Below are 22,723 nucleotides of genomic sequence, written 5' to 3'. Positions count from 1 at the left end.
ACCTCAAGGAAGTAACACCAAAGAGATTACAGAACAGAAACAGCGACCAGCCAGCTCCCATGAGCCAGGCAGAAGCCTATCAAGTTCATCAGCAGCACATCGGCTTGGACAAAGTCAGTTTATGCACCGTGACCTTGTGGTCTTTGTAAAAAAAAATCTAAGTCTTCTAAGCAGTGATCTGCAGAACCTGGCATCTACTCCCTAACTTAAAGGGATACTGTAGGGGGGGTCGGGGGAAAATGAGCTGAACTTACCCGGGGCTTCTAATGGTCCCCCGCAGACATCCTGTGTTGGCGCAGCCACTCCCTAATTCTCCGGCCCCGCCTCCGGTTCACTTCTGGAATTTCTGACTTTAAAGTCAGAAAACCACTGCGCCTGCGTTGCCGTGTCCTCGCTCCCGCTGATGTCACCAGGAGTGTACTGTGCAGACACAGACCATACTGGGCCTGCACTGTGCGCTCTTGATGACATCAGCGGGATCGAGGACCCAGCAACGCAGGCGCAGTGGTTTTCTGACTTTAAAGTCAGAAATTCCAGAAGTGAACCGGAGGCGGGGCCGGAGCATCGGTGAGCGGCTCCGCGGGCACAGGATGTCTGCGGGGGACCATTAGAAGCCCCGGGTAAGTTCAGCTCATTTTCCCCCGACCCCCCTACAGTATCCCTTTAACAAAATGTTTTATGAATTGGGACATACAAATTCTGCTATTGAGACCCATGATTTCTAGATATGACTCCACTTACATATTTCTTTGTTAAAGAGACACTGAAGCGGAAAAAAAAATCTGATATAATGAATTGGTTGTGTACTATGAATAATTACTAGATTAGCAGCAAAGAAAATATTCTCATATTTTTATTTTCAGGTATATAGTGTTTTTTCTAACATTGCATCATTCTATAATATGTGCAGATTACATAACACTCAGCATTCAAAATGATTCTTTCAGAGCAGTCTGTGAACTAATGACCTCTCCTCTGGCAGAGAAAAAGGAATTTGTTCACTAACAGTTGAGATAATAAAAGTCAGAAGACAGCCCTCTCCACGACTTTTCAAAGTCGTAGAGCTTAATGGCTTTTTTGCATAAGATAACAACTGGAGTTTCTTAACTCTTCCTGTACTGGAAACAATTAGACTGATGTATCTGATCTTAATGTTTTATTTCTTAGCTGTACTACACATACAAATCATAATATCATTTTTTTTTTTTCGCTTCAGTGTCTCTTTCAAGGACCACTATCCTGAAACATTGTATTACATGTAAACACATAAATAAGAAGTATGTTTCTTCCATAGTAAAATGAGCTATAAACTACTTTTTTCCTATGTTGCTGTCACTTACAGTAGTTAGTAGAAATCCAACAGAACCAAAAGATTTTTGACTAGTCCATCTCTTTATGGGGGATTCTCAGTATTTCATTTACTCTTTGTAAAAGCATATACACACACACACACACACACACACACACACACACACCTAGACGTTGGACTGAGCAACTGCCTTTTACCAAATGCTTTTGTAAATAAAGAAAACCATGAGATGGGCAAGTCGAAATCCATGAGATGGGCTAGTCGAAAACCTGTCAGTTCTGTCAGATTTCTACTACCATAGGAGAAATTACATTTATAGCAGATATTACTCTGGGAAAAATGTAATTTTTATTTATGTGTTTTCATGTATTTTACATTTGTCCATTAAAGCTTACTCCCTATAAGAAGGCTATTATGGAGAAATTACAGCTGATCACTTCCCTGCAGTGTACCTACAATATCACTAATGCTAAATGGTCTGCCTAGTGGAATTGCTAGAATAGAGTAAAGAGCTTTCTGAGGAGCTAAACTGAAACCATTTCAGAAGATACACTCTCCCTCAGATGGGACCGAATGTCCAGAATCTAGTCTACTAAAAGTTCATATTTGATTCTATCTGAGATGTTGGAGCTGCTGTCAGGCTTTTCTGAATTTTGCTTTGATAATGGTCCCAATGCTACGCTGCTTTCAAATCCACCCACGTGCAACTCAAATAGACTCACAATTCTTCTAGCTTATCCAACGTTCCTCAGACGTGACCTTTTCGCTTGGTGTCTGAGGAATATTAAACATAATACACTTTCACATTACAACCAGATGACTCAATAGACTAATTCATGTGGAAAGGAGTTCAACTGTAGAAATGAATTATGCAACACAGTAAAGAAGTAAAGAAGCATCTGTTAGCACAAGTTACCAATTAGTCGGTTATAATATTCTGCGATCTAGGATGCCCACAAAGAAGATAGGAGTTGGAAAAGGAATGGTAGTTGTCTTAAAGGCAAACCTTTTAAAGTGACACTCCAAATTAGTTGCGGAAGAAGAGGAATACATAACATCTGGTAATGCCATACAGGTCAATGTATAATTTCATGCAGCATCCTTGGACAGCGACATTAGATTAAATGAGATCAGCTTGGCGAGCCAATGCTTCACAAGGGAATAAAGGATTTTTTATTTCCTTTTTTTCTTCAACTCCTTGTTTGACAATAAAAAGATAAATAGAAAATGTGTTTCTAATTAATTGTTTGAAAAATCATTAAACTTAGATTTCTTTATGGCCACTTTGCCCTTTACCTTTGGAGAAGATGCATTGTTGATACATGCTACCATCAATTCAAGAAAGCAAATAGATACATGTAGCGTTTGTTAGCGTCACCAGAAACATAAAAGCCTTGAAGAAAACATGACCTATTCCACTTTTATCTCTTTTCTTAAAGGGGTTCTGTGGCCCTTTTTCAAAATGCAATTTAAATGAATAGATATGTTCCTTTCACAAGTACTAATCTTTTTTCCCCGTTGCCAGTAGAAACAGCTGGGCTGTCTCTCTCCTGCTCCTTTCTAATTACTCGTTTAGTTAGACGAATATTGTGCTGCAGGAAGAGGCAGACAATACAGCAGCTGTTCCTCCCTGCTATCTGCCTCTCCCTCCCTCTGCTGCAACCCATCTGATGTGTCATCCATGACCTTTCTGCAAGCTCCAGACAGCAGGGGGAGGGAGATCTGCCTTGTGTGGCTTCAGCTCAGCTCATTTGTCAGCTCACATCAGTACAGGGAGACTGTGTACAGACCCGGAAGCACTTTACATTGCAGCCATCTTGCCCAAAGGTTTAAAAATGATATTTTATTTATTGGCAGCGGGGAGCGGCGAAAATAGGATAAATGAAGAGGGGGAATAATGGAGGAAACAGTAATATGTTTATTTTAATGTGCTGTAAATTCACCAAAGATCTTCTTTAAAGCGGACCTGAACTCAGAACTTTCTCTCTGCTTTAAAAAATAAGCGAAAGCATAATCGTTAAAGAAAAACATTTCTTTATTACAGCTGATACAAATCCTGCAATACATCTGCAGTGTGTCTACTTCCCGCTTTCATGGAAGCAGACATCAGGTTAACATCCTCTGTTTACAAATTAGCTGCTCTTCCGAGGCAGCCAGCTGACATAGCTGAGAGATCAAATTACAGTTGTGATTAGTCACAGATGTGGGGGAATTAGACCGGCTAAACTCTCTAAATACATATGGAGTGCATTTCTCTAGGTTTTCCCTCTGTCCTGTGCAAGAGTTCAGATGCATTTTAACCTTCCATAGACTAATAATACATGCTACAAAGTAAGACGTGGTTGCTCTAAGCATATGAAGAAAATGCCACCTGATGGATGTATTAGGTAAATATGTAATGTCTTACTATTACTAAAATTTCATATTTACCAGTAGAGAAATATTAATAAGAGTCCAGGTACACTCTCGCCTTGCACTGCAATGTATGTGGCCATACATTTTACACAGATACATGGCCCCTGCATTTCTTTTTATTGCAGAGCTGTTCCCATATAACTATACTATATTGTATAGCTCTCTGCTGCACACAAAATGCATACAACAGTGCTGTCCTGGTGTCCCTACATATTGTACACCAATACGCATTGCTGAAATACACTGAGCAATGTAATGGTGTGCATGCCCTAAAGGAAGCAAACATAATAGTACGTATTCCTTCTGGGGATACGTATGGTGATTCTTACCTTATTCCTGATTTTGCTTGCATTGCCCATCAACAAACTGGAGCTTTTGGGTCCAGAATTCAGGTCTGTAATGGAAGCCTGATTCAATAAGAAGTCATCAGCAGTTAAACCTGAAACCCAGAATCAACAGTAATTAAGCCTGATCATAAACCAGACCACAACCTAACAAAGGTCCTGAACAAAACCCACAAGTACTTCAACAGTCTAATATTCCAAAATGTTAGCTTTACATTTCAATAACCGGCAATATATTGGTTTTATTTGGTCAGCCCATGAAGATGAAGAGCAAACTTACAGGAAACCACAAGACAGATGTGTGACATGCACAACTCATGTAAGGAATGCTAATGATAAGCAGCCCCTGAGCAAATCACATACTACTAACAGCAGGATATTTTCAACATACTGAAAAGGGGAAGACACACTTCCGATAATTAGAACACTTAACTAGATTTATTTTCAATATTGTACAACAGATTAAGTGAGGTTTGTGTAACTTTGCAATACACGAGTTAAAGTATCTTCAATACATGAAATAGGATAGTGGAAATTACGCAAGAAATATTACATTCACTCTTAAAGGAAACTATCTACTTTGGTTTTTATAATAATCAAAATTTCTGCTTGAAGATAAATCAAGTACAAGTGAAAAATTAGAACAACATGCAAAAGTTAATGTATTTCAGTAAGTCAACTTAAATGATGAAACTAATATATGAATTAGACCCATTGCATGCAAAGCCAGATATTTCAAGCCTTTATCTGTTATAATGTTGATGATTATGGCTTGCAGCTTATGAAAACCCCAAAATCGAAATCTCAGACCATTAGAATATTGTGAAAATGTTCAATATTCGAGGCTCAAAGTGTCAGACTCTAATCAGCTAATTAATCCAAAACATCTGCAGAGGGTTCCTATTTCATATATTAGTTTTACCTTTTAAGTTGCATTACTGAAAAAAATTAACATTTGCTCGATATTCAAATTTTTGTAGATGATAAGTCTCATTTTCCCTTACTTTTACTTAATCTCCTGCCTGCACCAACTGGCTGACAGAGGACTCCTGTTGTGATTGTAGTTTACAATGAGTTCCCAGCATAACAAGAGCCAGGCTGGCAAGGAATGGAAGGATTTTAGTTTCTTGATAGCTCACAGATTTGGCTAGTTTCCAACTCTTTCCTGATGCTTAACCCAATAATCTCCCACTCACTAACAATAACCCCTTCCTGATGCCTGCCACAACCCCCCACCCCCTTTACCCCTAACAATTAATGAAATCCATCATTTAACCTATTCCCTAAATCACCTAATATATGCCTAATCCTAAGCAATATCCCTAACCAGTACTCGCCTTTTGGTGTCAGATTTGGTTTGAGGTTCCAGCCCTCAATATATGAAAAATAACCAGACCCTGTACTGCTTAACCACAAACAGAACTACGGTAGTTCCGAGCATGTTTACAGTGGGTTGCAAAAGTATTCGCCCCCTTGAAGTTTTCGACCTTTTGTCATATTACTGCCACAAACATGAATCAATTGTATTGGAATTCCACATGAAAGACTAACACAAAGTGGTGTACACGTGAGAAGTGGAACGAAAATCATACATGATTCCAAACATGTTTTACAAATAAATAACTGCAAAGTGGTGTGTGCATTATTAGTCTGAGTGCAGTCAGTTGCCTATAGACATTGCCTGATGAGTGCTAATGACTAAATAGAGTGCACCTGTGTGTAATCTAATGTCAGTACAAATACAGCTGCTCTGTGAGGGCCTCAGAGGTTGTCTAAGAGGATATTGGGAGCAACAACACCATGAAGTCCAAAGAACACACAAGACAGGTCAGGGATCAAGTTATTGAGAAATTTAAAGCAGGCTTAGGATACAAAAATATTTCCAAAGCCTTGAACATCCCATGGAGCACTGTTCAAGCGATCATACAGAAATGGAAGGAGTATGGCACCACTGTAAACCTACCAAGACAAGGCCATCCACCTAAACTCACAGGCCGAACAAGGAGAGCGCTGATCAGAAATGCAGTCAAGAGGCCCATGGTGACTCTGGACGAGCTGCAGAGATCTACAGCTCAGGTGGGAGACTCTGTCCATAGGACAACTATTAGTCATGCACTGTACAAAGTTGGCCTTTATGGAAGAGTGGCAAGAAGAAAAGCCATTGTTAACAGAAAGCATAAGAAGTCCCGTTTGCACTTTGCCACAAGCCATGTGGGGGACACAGCAAACATGTGGAAGAAAGTGCTCTGGTCAGATGAGACCAAAATGGAACTTTTTGGCCAAAATGCAAAACGCTATGTGTGGCAGAAAACTAACACTGCACATCACTCTGAACACACCATCCCCACTGTCAAATATGGTGGTGGCAGTATCATGCTCGGGGGGTGCATCTCTTCAGCAGGGACAGGGAAGCTGGTCAGAGTTGATGGGAAGATGGATGGAGCCAAATACAGGGCAAACTTGGAAGAAAACCTCCTGGAGACTGCTAAAGACTTGAGACTGGGGCGGAGGTTCACCTTCCAGCAGGACAATGACCCTAAACATAAAGCCAGGGCAACAATGGAATGGTTTAAAACAAAACATATCTATGTGCTAGAATGGCCCAGTCAAAGTCCAGATCTAAATCCAATCGAGAATCTGTGGCAAGATCTGAAAACTGCTGTTCACAAACGCTGTCCATCTAATCTGACTGAGCTGGAGCTGTTTTGTAAAGAAAAATGGGCAAGGATTTCAGTCTCTAGATGTGCAAAGCTGGTAGAGACATACCCTAAAAGACTGGCAGCCGTTAATTGCAGCAAAAGGTGGTTCTACAAAGTATTGACTCAGGGGGCCGAATAATTACGCACACCACACTTTGCAGTTATTTATTTGTAAAAAATGTTTGGAATGATGTATGATTTTCGTTCCACTTCTCACATGTACACCACTTTGTATTGGTCTTTCACGTGGAATTCCAATAAAATTGATGCATGTTTGTGGCAGTAATGTGAAAAAATGTGGAAAACTTCAAGGGGGCCGAATACTTTTGCAACCCACTGCATGTACCATGCTGGAGTCAATAACCAGAGCTAGCAATTACCAAACTCAAGCAAGAGAAAACTGCACCACAGCTGGTTAAAACTAACCTTACCACTAATTATGTTAAAATAACTTGGGCATTGGCTTCATGAAACTGCAGACCCACACAGTCACCAGAGTGCTTACAATCTTCCAGTTTGTGTCCATAGACCAGGGGTGGGCAAACTATGACAAGTGGGCCATATCCGGCCCTTTCCCCTTTTTCGTCCGACCCAACGATGCTGAGTCGGATTTAGTTTCATCTCTCTATGGCAGCAGACAGCCACAGACAGACATCGGGAAGGCATTGTCACTCTCACCCTAATCAGCACCGGCCCCTCCTATCTGACACTTGGACTGGAGGGGCGAACGCACAGACATTCAAAGGAAACTATTTCCGCCCTCCTCCACAGCTCCAATCTATGAGCGGAATGGAGGGACGGGGCGGGACACACGGCAGGGCCAGCCACTGCGGCCAGGAAGTGAAGAGGAGGTGCTAGAGCCAGACCTCCCAGGAATTATTGAAAAAGCCTACACAAAGGACTCTACACGTGAGGGGATCCAGGCAGGTAATGGTGCGGTGGCACCTGCCTACTTACTGGGGCACCTGGCTGTACTGGTAAGGGGACTGCCAATACAGGGGCACCTGGCTATCTGGTTAGGGGGCTGATAATACAAGGGCGCCTTGCTACTTTCCTGGTAAGGGGCTGGTAATACAGGGGCACCTGGCTATTTCTTGGTAAGGGGGCTGCTAATACAGGGACACCTGGCTATTTCCTGGTGAGGGGGCTGCTAATACAGGGGCACCTGGCTACTTCAATGGTAAGGGGCCTGTTAACACTGGAACACCTGGCTATTTAAACTGGTGGGGGAGGGGCTGCTATATGGGGGGCGGTAATTGGCTATCTGAACTGGGGGCTGGAATAAGACTAGGGGCAAACTTGGATCGGATAGGGGTGGGGGAGAATGTTGGTTACCTACACTAGTCCGGCCCCATTGTCATATTTAAAATCGCTTTGTGGCACCCAAGTCTAAAATTTTGCCCACCCCTACTGTAGACCTAACTCTAATCCTACTTTAGTTCTTTTAAAAGCCAAATCCGTACTAAAAATAAACAGGCCAGAAGTTAGCAGCAGACTGCTTGATAACCGCAAGAAATAGGAGGCCAGCACTGCCTAAGCTGGCTAGAGGTGCATGTGCTTGTGTTTAAAGGGAAACTATGGCGAAAAATTGTAAAATTTAAAATATGTGCAAACATAAATAAGAAGTACTTTTTTTCCAGAGTAAAATGAGCCATAAATTACTTTTCTCCTATGTTGCTGTCACTTACAGTAGGTAGTAGAAATCTGACAGAAGTGTCAGGTTTTGAACTAGTCCATATCTTCATAGGGGAGTCTCAGCAAGGCTTTTATTCTTTATAAAGATATTCCCTAAAAATAATTTTAACAATGATGCTGGCCAGCTTTCCTGCTCACTACACAGTCTTTTGGCAGTTGGACAGAGCAACTGCCATTCACTAAGGCTAATTTCACACCAGGACGTTGCGTTAGAGGGGGCGTTTTAGGGTCGCATAACGTCCCCCTAACGGAACGCCTGGTGGTGCTGGATCTGGACGTCAGAGTGAGCCGCGTTGTGCAGCTCACTCTGGCGTCAGTGATGCCGTGATGCGCACTCTTGTGCGCATGCGGCATCACATGGTCCCGCCGGCCTCGCCGCACAGAGCGGCCGCTCCAGGAAGTAAACACTGCACGTCACAACGTGCAGTGCATATTAATTAGCCATGTGCCTGGGCGCTCTCCGCTCCTCCACAAGATTACTGAGCATGTGCAAGCAGTCTAACGCGGCTCAGCCGCGTCTAAAGTACTGCATGCAGTACGTTGTCTTGTGACGCAGTGTTACAATGTAACGCAACGTGGGCACTGTGAACAGCCCCATTGATTTTTCATTACTGTGCGGTGGGCTGCGTTACAGGCTGCTCTAACGTGCGCCTGTAACGTCCCACTGTGAAACCAGCCTTAGTGCTTTTGAAAATAAATACCTGAGAATCCCCTATGAAGAGATGGACTACTCCAAAACCTGTCGCTTCTGTCAGATTTCTACTGCCTACTGTAAGTGACAGAAACATTGGAGAAAAGTAACTTATGGCTCATTTTACTCTGGAAAAAATATACTTCTTATTTGTATATGTTTGCACATATTTTAAAATTTAAACATTTTCACCGTAGTGCCCCATTTAATGTATTGGATCCCTCAGCTGGTTTTGGCATGGTTAGTTTCTAATTGTTGGGGGTGTAAGGCAGCATCCTGCCAACCTGACAGGTTTCAATTGCATGTGCTTGAAAAATTGGCACCATTTACCACTATCATTGGGCATCATGCACCCAATGTCATCAGTGATATACAAAGAAACCACCAGCTTGATTAGAAGGACGCCTGGAAAGCAACAGCAAATGTTGCAAAACTAAGCAAGTGCTTACTACTCAGTCACTAGGCAAAACGGCTACCCCTTGTGTAAAAAAACTATTAAGAAAACCCATAGAAATAGAAACAAGATAAAAAAAATGCATTGTACAACAGCCTTTGAGCCATAAATTCAGATATTCTAACAAGCCTTCTCAGGTCTTGGCTAATATATATTTGCCAGCATCAGTTTTGTTGCCAAGGCAGAAGCCTGCTTTAATCAATGACAGGTGCTGCCACAACACATGACTACATCAGAGCTTGAATGCAAAGTATCCTTATCCCTGGACAGTAAAGCAGCATATTGTGCCAGTGCTGTGCAGATGTTCATTAAAAAAAAAAGAATGATTTATAAAGGAACGTGAGAGTGATGACACAGTCCATCCACGGTGGCAACCAATGAATCATATTCTACTTTGTACATTTACTGACCCCATAATAATGTGGGGCCTCTTGGTTATAGCTCTCCTCTAACATTTGTACTAATAACTTGCAGATAGTGATTATTTGACCCTCCAGAGGTCTGCAAGTCATTACCTTTCCCAATGTCTTGTCACAGAAAACACATTTTAATGTACTGCTGGGAACCTCACACACTTGGAAAGTGGGATTAACAGCAAAGCCAGATTTCTATAGGCCTCCTCAACTTAAAGCCATTCCCGGGATACAGAAAACTCTGGCCAGTAATGTCTAAATATTAACGGTAATACTACTTATGTGGTTTAAAACGTCTTTTGAGAGTAGATCATTTTCTTTGTTGAAAAATGCCTGGAATTCACACAGGAAGCAATAGGTGGCTGGAGGAATTTGGGTTGCATTGAAATCATATGGGTGCCTGCCACGTCATGCAAAATGATACATATCCTAAAAATGTCAACAGCCCTAAAAAGAAAAGATAAATGAACAGAATATAAAAACTCTCTTTGATGTACTACTAGTTGGTACAAACCAGTTTAAACCTTACAGCAATGAACTAAAAAGGGCCAAATTATCATGTTAAAGTGTCAACATAAAACAACATGTCAACACAGCAGTTGTGTCTTAGTACAGACAATTCGACAGAGGCTGTTCAGAAAGAAAAAAATATGTTAAGCTGAATGTGAAATGCCCTACCAGCCTAAAGCTGTACATTCCTGTTTAGGCAATCTTATGATTAAGATGTTTTGTAACTGCTTTGGGGCTGCCAGTAGTTAAATGTATGCAGAGTTTGTAGATAATCCTGAAACAGCAAAGATGCAAACAGCAAAGATATTCTGATCAGCTCCTGAACGGATGATCACTGTGAACCAACCAAAGATAAAATTAACCTCCTTGGCGGTATGAAAAATACCGCCAGGAGGGAGCGCAGCAGTTTTTAAAAAAAAAAAAAAATTTTTAATCATGTAGCGAGCCGAGGGCTCGCTACATGATAGCCGCTGCTGAGCGGCATCCCCCCCGCCCGCTTCGATCGCCTTCGGCGATCTCCGATCAGGAAATCCCGTTCATAGAACGGGATTTCCTGGAGGGCTTCCCCCGTCGCCATGGCGACGGGGCGGGATAACGTCACCGACGTCACTGACGTCGGGACGTCATTGGGAGTCCCGGGCCACCCCTCGGCGCTGCCTGGCACTGATTGGCCAGGCAGCGCTGGGGTCTGGAGGGGGGGGGGGGGCCCGCGCCGCAGCAGATAGCGGCGATCGGGCAGGGGCCGGCGGCGATCAGAGTGCTGGCGCAGCTAGCAAAGTGCTAGCTGCGTCCAGCAAAACAAAAATTATGAAAATCGGCCCAGCAGGGCCTGAGCGGCACCCTCCGGCGGCTTACCCCGTGTCACACACGGGGTTACCGCCAAGGAGGTTAAAAGAAAAAAAGGCTCTAGTCCTGAAGGGGCCCGAGCCACACAGCCCTGGAGGGCAGGGATGCTCATCCAGATCCCGGGTACCCGGATTAACTATGGTATCCGACCATTTTCCGCTATCCGGGTCGGATCTGGATTCCAGATACCTGGGCCAATATCCGGATAGCTCTATGCGGGTATCTGGCCGCATAAACCGGATACCTGCGGATATCCTACGGATATCCGGATCTGGGTACTGTAACAAGGGAGATTATGTCATTGAGCCAATCAGAGGGCTCCCAGCCAATCAGAGGGCTCCCAGCAGAAGCCCTAGCAACCAATCACAGAGGGGAACTCTGGCCAGCCCCACCTGACCTCATTGCGCCAATCAGAGGCCTCCCAGCCTAAGCCCTGGCACCCAATCACAGAGGAGAACCCTGGCCAGCCCCCCTGTGTAATAAGGAGGGCTGGCATGATGAGAAAGATCGTCCTTGTTTGTGTGGCTGGCTGGCTGGTCACTGACAGACTTGCTCCAGTGCTGTTGGCTTAGCAAGTGCTGTCTGTATACAGTGATAAACCTAAAGCTTTGAGTGCTAAACACCTTCACTACACTACTGTTCTATTGGTTTTTTTTTTTTTTGCTAGCTAGTGTAATTGTTCGATTTCATTCACTCAGTTAGGTCCTGTCTGTGTGTGCTGTGCAGGCCAGCAGGACAGTATAGGTTAGGGAGAAAATAGGATTAAAAGTAAAAGTACCCCACATCATCTGGTGACATCATCACGTATAAGTTGTACAATGTCTGCTGGCACCGGCACCCGGGGGAGGGGCAGCAAGGGCAAGAGGACAGGGAGCAACATTAAGACCACCCTCAGAAGGTCTGCCGTGTCAGTGTCGACCCTAGGGGGCAGCCTACCCTCAGTCAGCGAGCTTTTCGCTCCAGACGCCACGATTGAACTCAAGGCTGTTAGCTGCAAGGAGTTTGAGGAGGATGTTCTGGGTTTTGAGGAGGGGGAGCATGATGTTGATGATGGGCTGAAGGACCGTGTCTACCATCCACTGGATGGGGATGTCAGCTCTGACTCTGAGGATGCGTCGGTGGGTTTGGCACGGAGGATCAGCATTGCAGACAGTGGCCATGGAATGCGGGACCCACCACATCCTTCTGCCGCTACCACCAGCCGCACCACTCAACCCCCAACTGCCACAGGATCCCATTCAGGCCGCAGGGGAATCTTCACCTCCCCAATCTGGGGTTTTTTCACTCTGCCCTCATTGGATAGCAAGTTTGCCATATGCAATGTGTGCAAACTACAGATGAGCAGAAGTTGTGACCCCTACAAGTATGGCACCTCCAGCTTCATCGCCCATCTGGCCAAAAAACATGTTGTTGAGCATGAGGAGTTCAAGAGGCTGAAGCAAGCTGGCGCTGGCTCACATCGCCACGGTGCCACAGGCCACTGCTGCTGATACCACCACCTATATTCAACCCAAAACACAAGTCATGTCCCAGTTGTGCGATTGGACTTTGGACACAATGTGGGCTGCACGACCGCTGTCTGGAACCTAGTCCTGATGTTAATTGACAGCTTTTTTTTTTTTTCCATTTTATGTCCACCAAATAATAAATTAATGTTTCCCTTTAAAAAAAACATGATGCTACATGCATCATTTACCCTAAAAACCCTTTTTAAAGCTATTTAAAGGGCACTTCCGGTTTTTCTATCCTGGTACCCGATTAGGTCTGGTACCCGCGGGTAATTTGGTCGGATATCCGAATTCACTCGGATATCCGCAAGGTCGGATCCGGATACCCAAATCGGATCCGGGTATCTGGGTACCCGGATCCGGGCGGGTATTAAAAAGTACTACCCGAGCAACCCTGCTGGAGAGATTAAATATCCTAGTCACATTGTGTATCCAGTATTCTCACCCTCCTTTTTTGGCCACTTCTGCAAAAGCAAACAAACCAGACTACACTGATTGGATAGAGCAGAGCAGCAGAATTGTGATGAGTCATTACTTTTGTCTTTTCTCCTGTTAAATCGGACGTAACTATGAGGTAGCAGGAAGTCGACTGCAAGGGGGCTCAGTGCAGAGGAGGGGCTCGGACTTCTTCCTTCCTACTTATCCATCAGAACCCCTCTCCCATGCTACCCTGGCTGTGTCAGACCCACAGATCAGTGTGGCGGTAGTGGCAACCAGGGCCTAGGTGTCCTATGGTCGCTCTGCCTTCCTCTCATTCTTCCACATGTAGCTTGAAGTCCTACAACATGCAGAGAAACCCAGACTACGAGGAAGACAGAGACCAGAGAGTACACCTAGTGTCTGCAGCGGGAACACCGGAGAGACCCGATAAGCCCCAGTCGTCACTGCCGCTATGCTGATCTGCGGGTCTGGATGTAGGAATGGGGGACCCCCTAAAAGTTTTGCAGGAATGTTCTGTGACATACAGTTATGCCCCTAGCTATAGGTGCTCATTATAAATGGGTGTTGAATGCTTATAATATTATAACATGGGATTGTTGACCTGCCTGGCTAGAAACTGTCAAATGGGGCACCAATGATTTAGGATGCCCAGTAACGGTGTGGTTTTTAGTGAAAAATTGTATTTTCAATCAGATTATTCAGAACACAGCAGCTAAGTAGACCCAATTGATCATGAACAATCACAGTCTGGCATTCATGAACATCTGACTATCTCCTCTGTAACACAACCCAGCCTGCAACCCTGTATTAATCTGAGACACAGCTATGCGCTTTGAGTCCTATGGGAGAAAAGCGCTTTACAAATGTTATTGTATTATTGTATTGTATTGTACATTGACATTATTAATATTATTTCCTTACATAACTGGTCAATCGGCACAATGGATTTGCTCATGGAAGAAGTAGAAAAAAACGCTCTCTCTCCTCCAGGACAGTGCAAGGACCAGGGCAGCCAACCCAATTGCAGATAGATATAGAAGAATGCCCGCACGATGTCCACAAATCATTTACTCATGCATACAGTCACCACTTTGATATCAGGAATAATTACTTTGGATCCTTTAAAGGACAACTGAATTGATAAGGATATGAAGGCCGCCATATTTATTTCCTTATAAACAATACCAGTTGCCTGGCAGCCCTGTTGATCTATTTGGCTGCTGTAGTGTCTGAATAATACCAGAAACAAGCATGGAGCCTATCTTGTCAGATCGGACAATATTGTCAGAAACATCTGACCTGTTGCATGCTTGTTTAACCACTTGAGGACCTAGGGCTTTCTACCCCTTAAGAACCGGCCACTTTTTTTCCATTCAGACCACTGCAGCTTTCACGGTTTATTGCTCGCTCATACAACCTACCACCTAAATGAATTTTGGCTCCTTTTCTTGTCACTAATAAAGCTTTCTTTTGGTGCTATTTGATTGCTCCTGCGATTTTTACTTTTTATTATATTCATCAAAAAAGACATGAATTTTGGCAAAAAAATGATTTTTTTAACTTTCTGTGCTGACAGTTTTCAAATAAAGTAAAATTTCTGTATACATGCAGTGCGAAAAATGTGGACAAACATGTTTTTGATTAAAAAAAACCCATTCAGTGTATATTTATTGGTTTGGGTAAAAGTTATAGCGTTTACAAACTATGGTACAAAAAGTGAATTTTCCCATTTTCAGTCATAGATGCAAAAGTGAATTTTTGCATCTATGACTTTTCTGACCCCCTGTCATGTTTCATGAGGGGCTAGAATTCCAGGATAGTATAAATACCCCCCAAGTGACCCCATTTTGGAAAGAAGACATCCCAAAGTATTCACTGAGAGGCATAGTGAGTTCATAGAAGATATTTTTTGTCACAAGTAAGCGGAAAATGACACTTTGTGACAAAAAAAAAAAAGTTTCCATTTCTTCTAACTTGCGACAAAAAAAAATGAAATCTGCCACGGACTCACCATGCCCCTCTCTGAATACCTTGAAGGGTCTACTTTCCAAAATGGGGTCATTTGTGGGGTGTGTTTACTGTCCTGACATTTTGGGGGGTGCTAAATTGTAAGCACCCCTGTAAAGCCTAAAGGTGCTCATTGGACTTTGGACCCCTTAGCGCAGTTAGGCTGCAAAAAAGTGCCACACATGTGGTATCGCCGTACTCAGGAGAAGTAGTATAATGTGTTTTGGGGTGTATTTTTACACATACCCATGCTGGGTGGGAGAAATATCTCTGTAAATGACAATTTGTTAATTTTTTTTACACACAATTGTCCATTTACAGAGATCTTTCTCCCACTCAGCATGGGTATGTGTAAAAATACACCCCAAAACACATTATACTACTTCTCCTGAGTACGGCGATACCACATGTGTGGCACTTTTTTGCACCCTAACTGCGCTAAAGGGCCCAAAGTCCAATGAATACCTTTAGGATTTCACAGGTCATTTTGAGAAATTTCGTTTCAAGACTACTCCTCACGGTTTAGGGCCCCTAAAATGCCAGGGCAGTATAGGAACCCCACAAATGACCCCATTTTAGAAAGAAGACATCCCAAGGTATTCCGTTAGTAGTATGGTGAGTTCATAGAAGATTTTATTTTTTGTCACAAGTTAGCGGAAAATGACACTTTGTGAAAAAACACAATTAAAATCAATTTCCGCTAACTTGTGACAAAAAATAAAATCTTTTATGAACTCGCCATACTACTAACGGAATACCTTGGGGTGTCTTCTTTCTAAAATGGGGTCATTTGTGGGGTTCCTATACTGCCCTGGCATTTTAGGGGCCCTAAACCGTGAGGAGTAGTCTTGAAACGAAATTTCTCAAAATGACCTGTGAAATCCTAAAGGTACTCATTGGACTTTGGGCCCTTTAGCGCAGTTAGGGTGCAAAAAAGTGCCACACATGTGGTATCGCCGTACTCGGGAGAAGTAGTACAATGTGTTTTGGGGTGTATTTTTACACATACCCATGCTGGGTGGGAGAAACACCTCTGTAAATGACAATATTTTGATTTTTTTTTTACACACAATTGTCCATTTACAGCGGTATTTCTCCCACCCAGCATGGGTATGTGTAAAAATACACCCCAAAACACATTGTACTACTTCTCCCGAGTACGGCGATACCACATTTGTGGCACTTTTTTGCACCCTAACTGCGCTAAAGGGCCCAAAGTCCAATGAGTACCTTTAGGATTTCACAGGTCATTTTTGTTTCAAGACTACTCCTCACGGTTTAGGGCCCCTAAAATGCCAGGGCAGTATAGTAACCCCACTAATGACCCCATTTTAGAAAGAAGACACCCCAAGGTATTCCGTTAGGAGTATGGTGAGTTCATAGAAGTTTTTATTTTTTTGTCACAAGTTAGCGGAAATTGATTTTAATTGTTTTTTTTCACAGTGTCATTTTCCGCTAACTTGTGACAAAAAATAAAATCTTCTATGAACTCACCATACTCCTAACGGAATACGTTTGGGTGTCTTCTTTCTAGAATGGGGTCATTTGTGGGGTTCCTATACTGCCCTGGCATTTTAGGGGCCCTAAACCGTGAGGAGTAGTCTTGAAACAAAAATGACCTGTGAAATCCTAAAGGTACTCATTGGACTTTGGGCCCCTTAGCGCAGTTAGGCTGCAAAAAAGTGCCAATCATGTGGTATCGCCGTACTCGGGAGATGTAGTATAATGTGTTTTGGGGTGTATTTTTACACATACCCATGCTGGGTGGGAGAAATACCTCTGTAAATGACAATTATTTGATTTTTTTTACACACAATTGTCCATTTACAGAGAGATTTCTCCCACCCAGCATGGGTATGTGTAAAAATACACCCCAAAACACATTATACTACTTCTCCTGAGTACGGCGATACCACATGTGTGACACTTTTTTGCAGCCTAGGTGCGCTAAGGGGCCCAACGTCCTAATCACAGGTCATTTTGAGGCATTTGTTTTCTAGACTACTCCTCACGGTTTAGGGCCCCTAAAATGCCAGGGCAGTATAGGAACCCCACAAGTGACCCCATTTTAGAAAGAAGACACCCCAAGGTATTCCGTTAGGTGTATGGCGAGTTCATAGAAGATTTTATTTTTTGTCACAAGTTAGTGAAAAATGACACTTTGTGAAGAAGAAAAAAAAAATCAATTTCCGCTAACTTGACAAAAAATAAAATCTTCTATGAACTCGTCATACACCTAACAGAATACATTGGGGTGTCTTTTTTCTAAAATGGGGTCCGTTTCTGGGGTTCCTATACCGCCCTGGCATTTTACGGGCCCAAAACCGTGAGTAGTCTGGAAACCAAATGTCTCAAAATGACTGTTCAGGGGTATAAGCATCTGCAAATTTTGATGACAGGTGGTCTATGAGGGGGCGAATTTTGTGGAACCAGTCATATGCAGGGTGGCCTTTTAGATGACAGGTTGTATTGGGCCTGATCTGATGGATAGGAGTGCTAGGGGGGTGACAGGAAGTGATTGATGGGTGTCTCAGGGGGTGGTTAGAGGGGAAAATAGATGCAATCAATGCACTGGGGAGGTGATCGGAAGGGGGTCTGAGGGGGATCTGAGGGTTTGGCCGAGTGATCAGGAGCCCACACGGGGCAAATTAGGGCCTGATCTGATGGGTAGGTGTGCTAGGGTGACAGGAGGTGATTGATGGGTGTCTCAAGGTGTGATTAGAGGGGGGAATAGATGCAAGCAATGCACTGGCGAGGTGATCAGGGCTGGGGCCTGAGGGCATTCTGAGGGTGTGGGCGGGTGATTGAGTGCCCTAGGTGCAGATAGGGGTCTAATCTGATAGGTAGCAGTGACAGGGGGTGATTGATGGGTAATTAGTGAGTGTTTAGGGTAGAGAACAGATATAAACACTGCCCTTGGGAGGTGATCTGACGTCGGATCTGCGGAAGAACTAATGGTGTGGGTGGGTGATCAGATTGCCCGCAAGGGGCAGGTTAGGGGCTGATTGATGAGTGGCAGTGACAGGGGGTGATTGATGGGTGGCAGTGCCAGGGGGTGATTGATGGGTGGCAGTGACAGGGGGTGTATGATGGGTGATTGACAGGTGATCAGTGGGTTATTACAGGGAAGAACAGATGTAACTAATGCACTGGCGAATTGATAAGGGGGGGTCTGAGGGCAATCTGAGCGTGTAGGCGGGTGATTGGGTGCCCGCAAGGGGCAGATTAGGGTCTGATCTGATGGGTAACAGTGACAGGTGGTGATAGGGGGCGATTGATGGGTGATTGATGGGTAATTAGTGGGTGTTTAGAGGAGAGAATAGATGTAAACACTGCGCTTGGGTGGTGATCTGATGTCGGATCTGCGGGCGATCTATTGGTGTGGGTGGGTGATCAGATTGCCCGCAAGGGGCAGGTTAGGGGCTGATTGATGGGTGGCAGTGACAGGGGGTGATTGATGGGTGATTGACAGGTGATCAGGGGGGATAGATGCATACAGTACACGGGAAGGGGGGGGTCTGGGGGGGCTCTGGGGAGAATCTGAGGGGTGGGGGGGTGATCAGGAGGGGGCAGTGGGCAGGGGGAGGGATAAAAAAAAATAGCGTTGACAGATAGTGACAGGGAGTGATTGATGGGTGATTAGGGGGGTGATTGGGTGCAAACAGGGGTCTGGGGGGTGAGCAGGGGGGGGTCTGAGGGGTGCTGTGGGCGATCTGGGGCAGGGGGGGGGAGAAATCAGTGTGCTTGGGTGCAGACTAGGGTGGCTGCAGCCTGCCCTGGTGGTCCCTCGGACACTGGGACCACCAGGGCAGGAGGCAGCCTGTATAATACACTTTGTAAACATTACAAAGTGTATTATACACTTTGTATGCGGCGATCGCGGGGTTAACATCCCGCCGGCGCTTCCGTATAGCCGGCGGGATGTTGCGGCGGGCGAGCGGTGACAGGCGGCGGCGGAGGATCGCGTCACGGATGACGCGATCGCTCCGCCCATGCCCTTAAATGGACCGCCGCCTCTGTGGGTGAGCCGGTCCTTAAGGGCTCCACTTCCCGGCCGCCTCTGTGCGCTAGGCGGTCGGGAAGTGGTTAAAGAGTAACTGTCGGGCATAAAATCAAAAATCAATTCTTTATTTTTATCTGGTAAACAAGTAATAGGGATGCTAATCAGGCAATCCAAAAGTTAAAATCACTATTACTTTTCTTGGTGATAAATTATCATTCCCCAGTTTACATGACTCGGTATACAGAAAATTTGGTACACAAAAGAGAAGTTGCAGGGCATGCTGGGTTGTCTTTTTTTGCTTCTCTACTTCCCCTCAGACTTAACTAATGCAGCCGGATTGGCTGAAGCCTCTTTCCCTCCTGTTTTCCCCACCCACACCTCTGTTCCTCTCTGATTGGCCAAAATTTCTCAATAGTGAAGGGCGGGCAAATCTGGCAGAGGAGACTAAGGGCGGATATTACATCACGACTAGCTTCAAAATAGCCACAGTAAGTATGGAAACTGTCTAGAATAGGATTATCTACTTTTCCTTTATAAAATTCACAGGAATCATAACATGGACAGTGCAATACATATGTTATGTAAGTAGAACAAGTATTTATCTACCGTATATACTCGCATACAAGCCGAATTTTTGACCCCCAAAAAGGGGGCCAAAAGTTGGGGGGTCGGCTTGTATGCGAGTCTTGGGTGGTGGGTGGTGGTCCGCGGCCCCCCGCCCGCCCGCTCCCTCCGCTGCTAATACCCGTTCAGCCGGCGGCCGCTTCCTCTAATCCGGGTGCCCCTCTCGCTCTCCATCATGCGTATAAGTGTATCACAGCAGCGCGCCCGGCGCCAGGCACGCTGCTGTGATACACTTATACGCATGATGGAGAGCAGAGCGAGAGGGGCACCCGGATTAGAGGAAGCGGCCACCGGCAGAACAGGTAATCGCACCGCCGGCCCCGGGGGGGGGGGGGGGGAATCACTATACTGGCTATACTGGGCACTATACAGGGCACTATACTGGCTATACTGGGCACTATACTGGCTATACTGGGCACTTTACTCGCTTTACTGGGCACTATACTTGCTATACTGGGCACTATACTGGCTATATTGGGCACTATACTGGCTATACTGGACACTTTACTGGCTATACTGGGCACTTTACTGGCTATACTGGGCACTTTACTGGCTATACTGGGCACTTTACTGGCTATACTGGGCACTATACTAGCTATACTGGGCACTATACTGGCTAATCTGGGCACTATACTGGCTAATCTGGGCACTATACTGGCTAATCTGGGCACTATACTGGCTAATCTGGGCACTTTACTAGCTATACTGGGCACTATACTGGCTATACTGGGCACTATACTAGCTATACTGGGCACTATACTAGCTATACTGGGCACTTTACTGGCTATACTGGGCACTATACTAGCTATACTGTGCACTTTACTAGCTCTACTGGGGCACTACCTACCAATACTGGGGCACTATACTAGCTATACTGGGCACACTTTACTGGCTATACTGGGCACTTTACTGGCTATACCTGGCACTTTACTAGCTATACTGGGCACTATACTAGCTATACTGTGCACTTTACTAGCTCTACTGGGGCACTACCTACCAATACTGGGGCACTATACTAGCTATACTGGGCACACTTTACTGGCTATACTGGGCACTTTACTGGCTATACCTGGCACTTTACTAGCTATACTGGGCACTATACTAGCTATACTGTGCACTTTACAAGCTCTACTGGGGCACTACCTACCAATACTGGGGTACTATACTAGCTATACTGGGCACTATACTAGCTATACTGGGGAACTACCTCCCCAGACTGCGCACTATACTAGCTATACTGGGCACTATACTAGCTATACTGGGGCACTACCTACCCACATTGGGCACTATACTAGCTATACTGGGACATACTGGGGGGATCACGCGGCCTGCACCAATCCAGCATTTCCTACCCCCGGCTTATATGGGGGTCAATCATTTTTCCTTGGGTTTTTAGGTAAAAGTTGGGGGGTCGGCTTATATGCGGGTCGGCTTATATGCGAGTATATACGGCACTTATATATTTGGGTTTTTTTTTCCTGAGATAGTATGGCTGACAGCTCCTCTTTAAAGGACTTCCGAGGCCAAATGTTCCCCCCAAAAATAAAAAAGTTAGATACCTGTATAACTTTGGTGGACTCGGAGGACGCCGTCCGCGCCCTCCGTGCCATTTCCGCCGGGTCCCCGCCTCTCAATACCCCCCCGAATGGCTCCCGACCCCACGGCCAGGGTCGGGCTCGGCTGCCTGTATAAAGATGGCCGCTGGCGCTGGCCGCGGCTGCGCACTCCACATGGCCGCTACTGCGGCTGCGCAGCACTAGGGCCAACCCCCCCGATCCACGCAACAGGCTTTTTCCTGTAGCGTGGATTAGGGGGTTGGCCCTAGAGCTGCGCAGCCGCAGTAGCGGCCATGTGGAGTGCGCAGCCGCGGCCAGCGCCAGTGACCATCTTTATACAGGCAGCCGAGCCCGACCCTGGCCGTGGGGTCGGGAGCCATTCGGGGGGGTATTGAGAGGCGGGGACCCGGCGGAAACGGCACGGAGGGCGCGGACGGCGTCCTCCGAGTCCACCAAAGTTATACAGGTATCTAACTTTTTTATTTTTGGGGGGAACATTTGGCCTCGGAAGTCCTTTAAGGTCTGTGGCTAAAAGTATTAGAGGCAGAGTATCAGCAGGACTGCCAGGTAATGAGCATTGTTTTAAAATAAATATGGCAGCCTCCATATACCTTTTAAATACAAAAGGTTTGCACACCCGGTTCACAAATATCATGGGTGAATAAGGCTAGAATCAAAATGGGTGCTGAGTCAGTAAACCGGGCTGCAAATGCAGTCCTACTAGTACAATAAAGAATAATGGACTCGCACACCAGCAATATAGATTTAGAATGCATAAAGTTTGTATAGGTACAACAAATACATGCCACAGTACATTTATAACAAGAGGAATATTGTACAGCAGTACACCATGAAATATCACAGTAAGTGGAAGCAAAACACAAGGAGTCCCCTGGGTACATACAGCATAGAACATTCACATGTCAGTATGAACATAAGAAATAGTGCAACAAAAGTTAGCAAGAGGTACATAGAGCATACATAGGGCAAAGAGGTACATAGGGCAAAGAATGCCCCAGAGGATTGAGTTATACCCTGACAGTGCCGTTTCGGGGGGGTTCCCTTCGTCAGAGGGTATCAAGAAATAGACTCCTGCCTTTGCAGCAGCCAGGCAGGAGTCTATTACTTGATACCCTTTGACGAAGGAAACCCCCCATCCCCCCCCGAAATGGCGCTGTCAGGGTATAACTCAATCCTCTGGGGCATTC

At 45.0% G+C, this 22,723-nt stretch overlaps 1 protein-coding gene across 4 annotated transcripts in view; it reads right to left on the bottom strand.

Moving 5' to 3' along the window:
* The window catches only part of CEP290 (centrosomal protein 290), a 272,670-nt gene that overhangs the window by 196,024 nt on the left and 53,923 nt on the right, over window positions 1–22,723 (bottom strand). For all 4 annotated transcript variants that reach the window (XM_068276835.1, XM_068276834.1, XM_068276837.1 and 1 more), the window contains exon 17: window positions 4,054–4,163. In XM_068276835.1, the coding sequence (XP_068132936.1) occupies window positions 4,054–4,163 (110 nt within the window). The remainder of the gene's footprint in view (window positions 1–4,053; window positions 4,164–22,723) is intronic.

Source organism: Hyperolius riggenbachi, chromosome 3 (genome assembly GCF_040937935.1).
Source record: "Hyperolius riggenbachi isolate aHypRig1 chromosome 3, aHypRig1.pri, whole genome shotgun sequence".
In the NCBI taxonomy this organism is placed as follows: domain Eukaryota; kingdom Metazoa; phylum Chordata; class Amphibia; order Anura; family Hyperoliidae; genus Hyperolius; species Hyperolius riggenbachi.
Note: the sequence above shows the minus strand (reverse complement) of the source record. Positions and strands in the feature narration are given on the sequence as shown.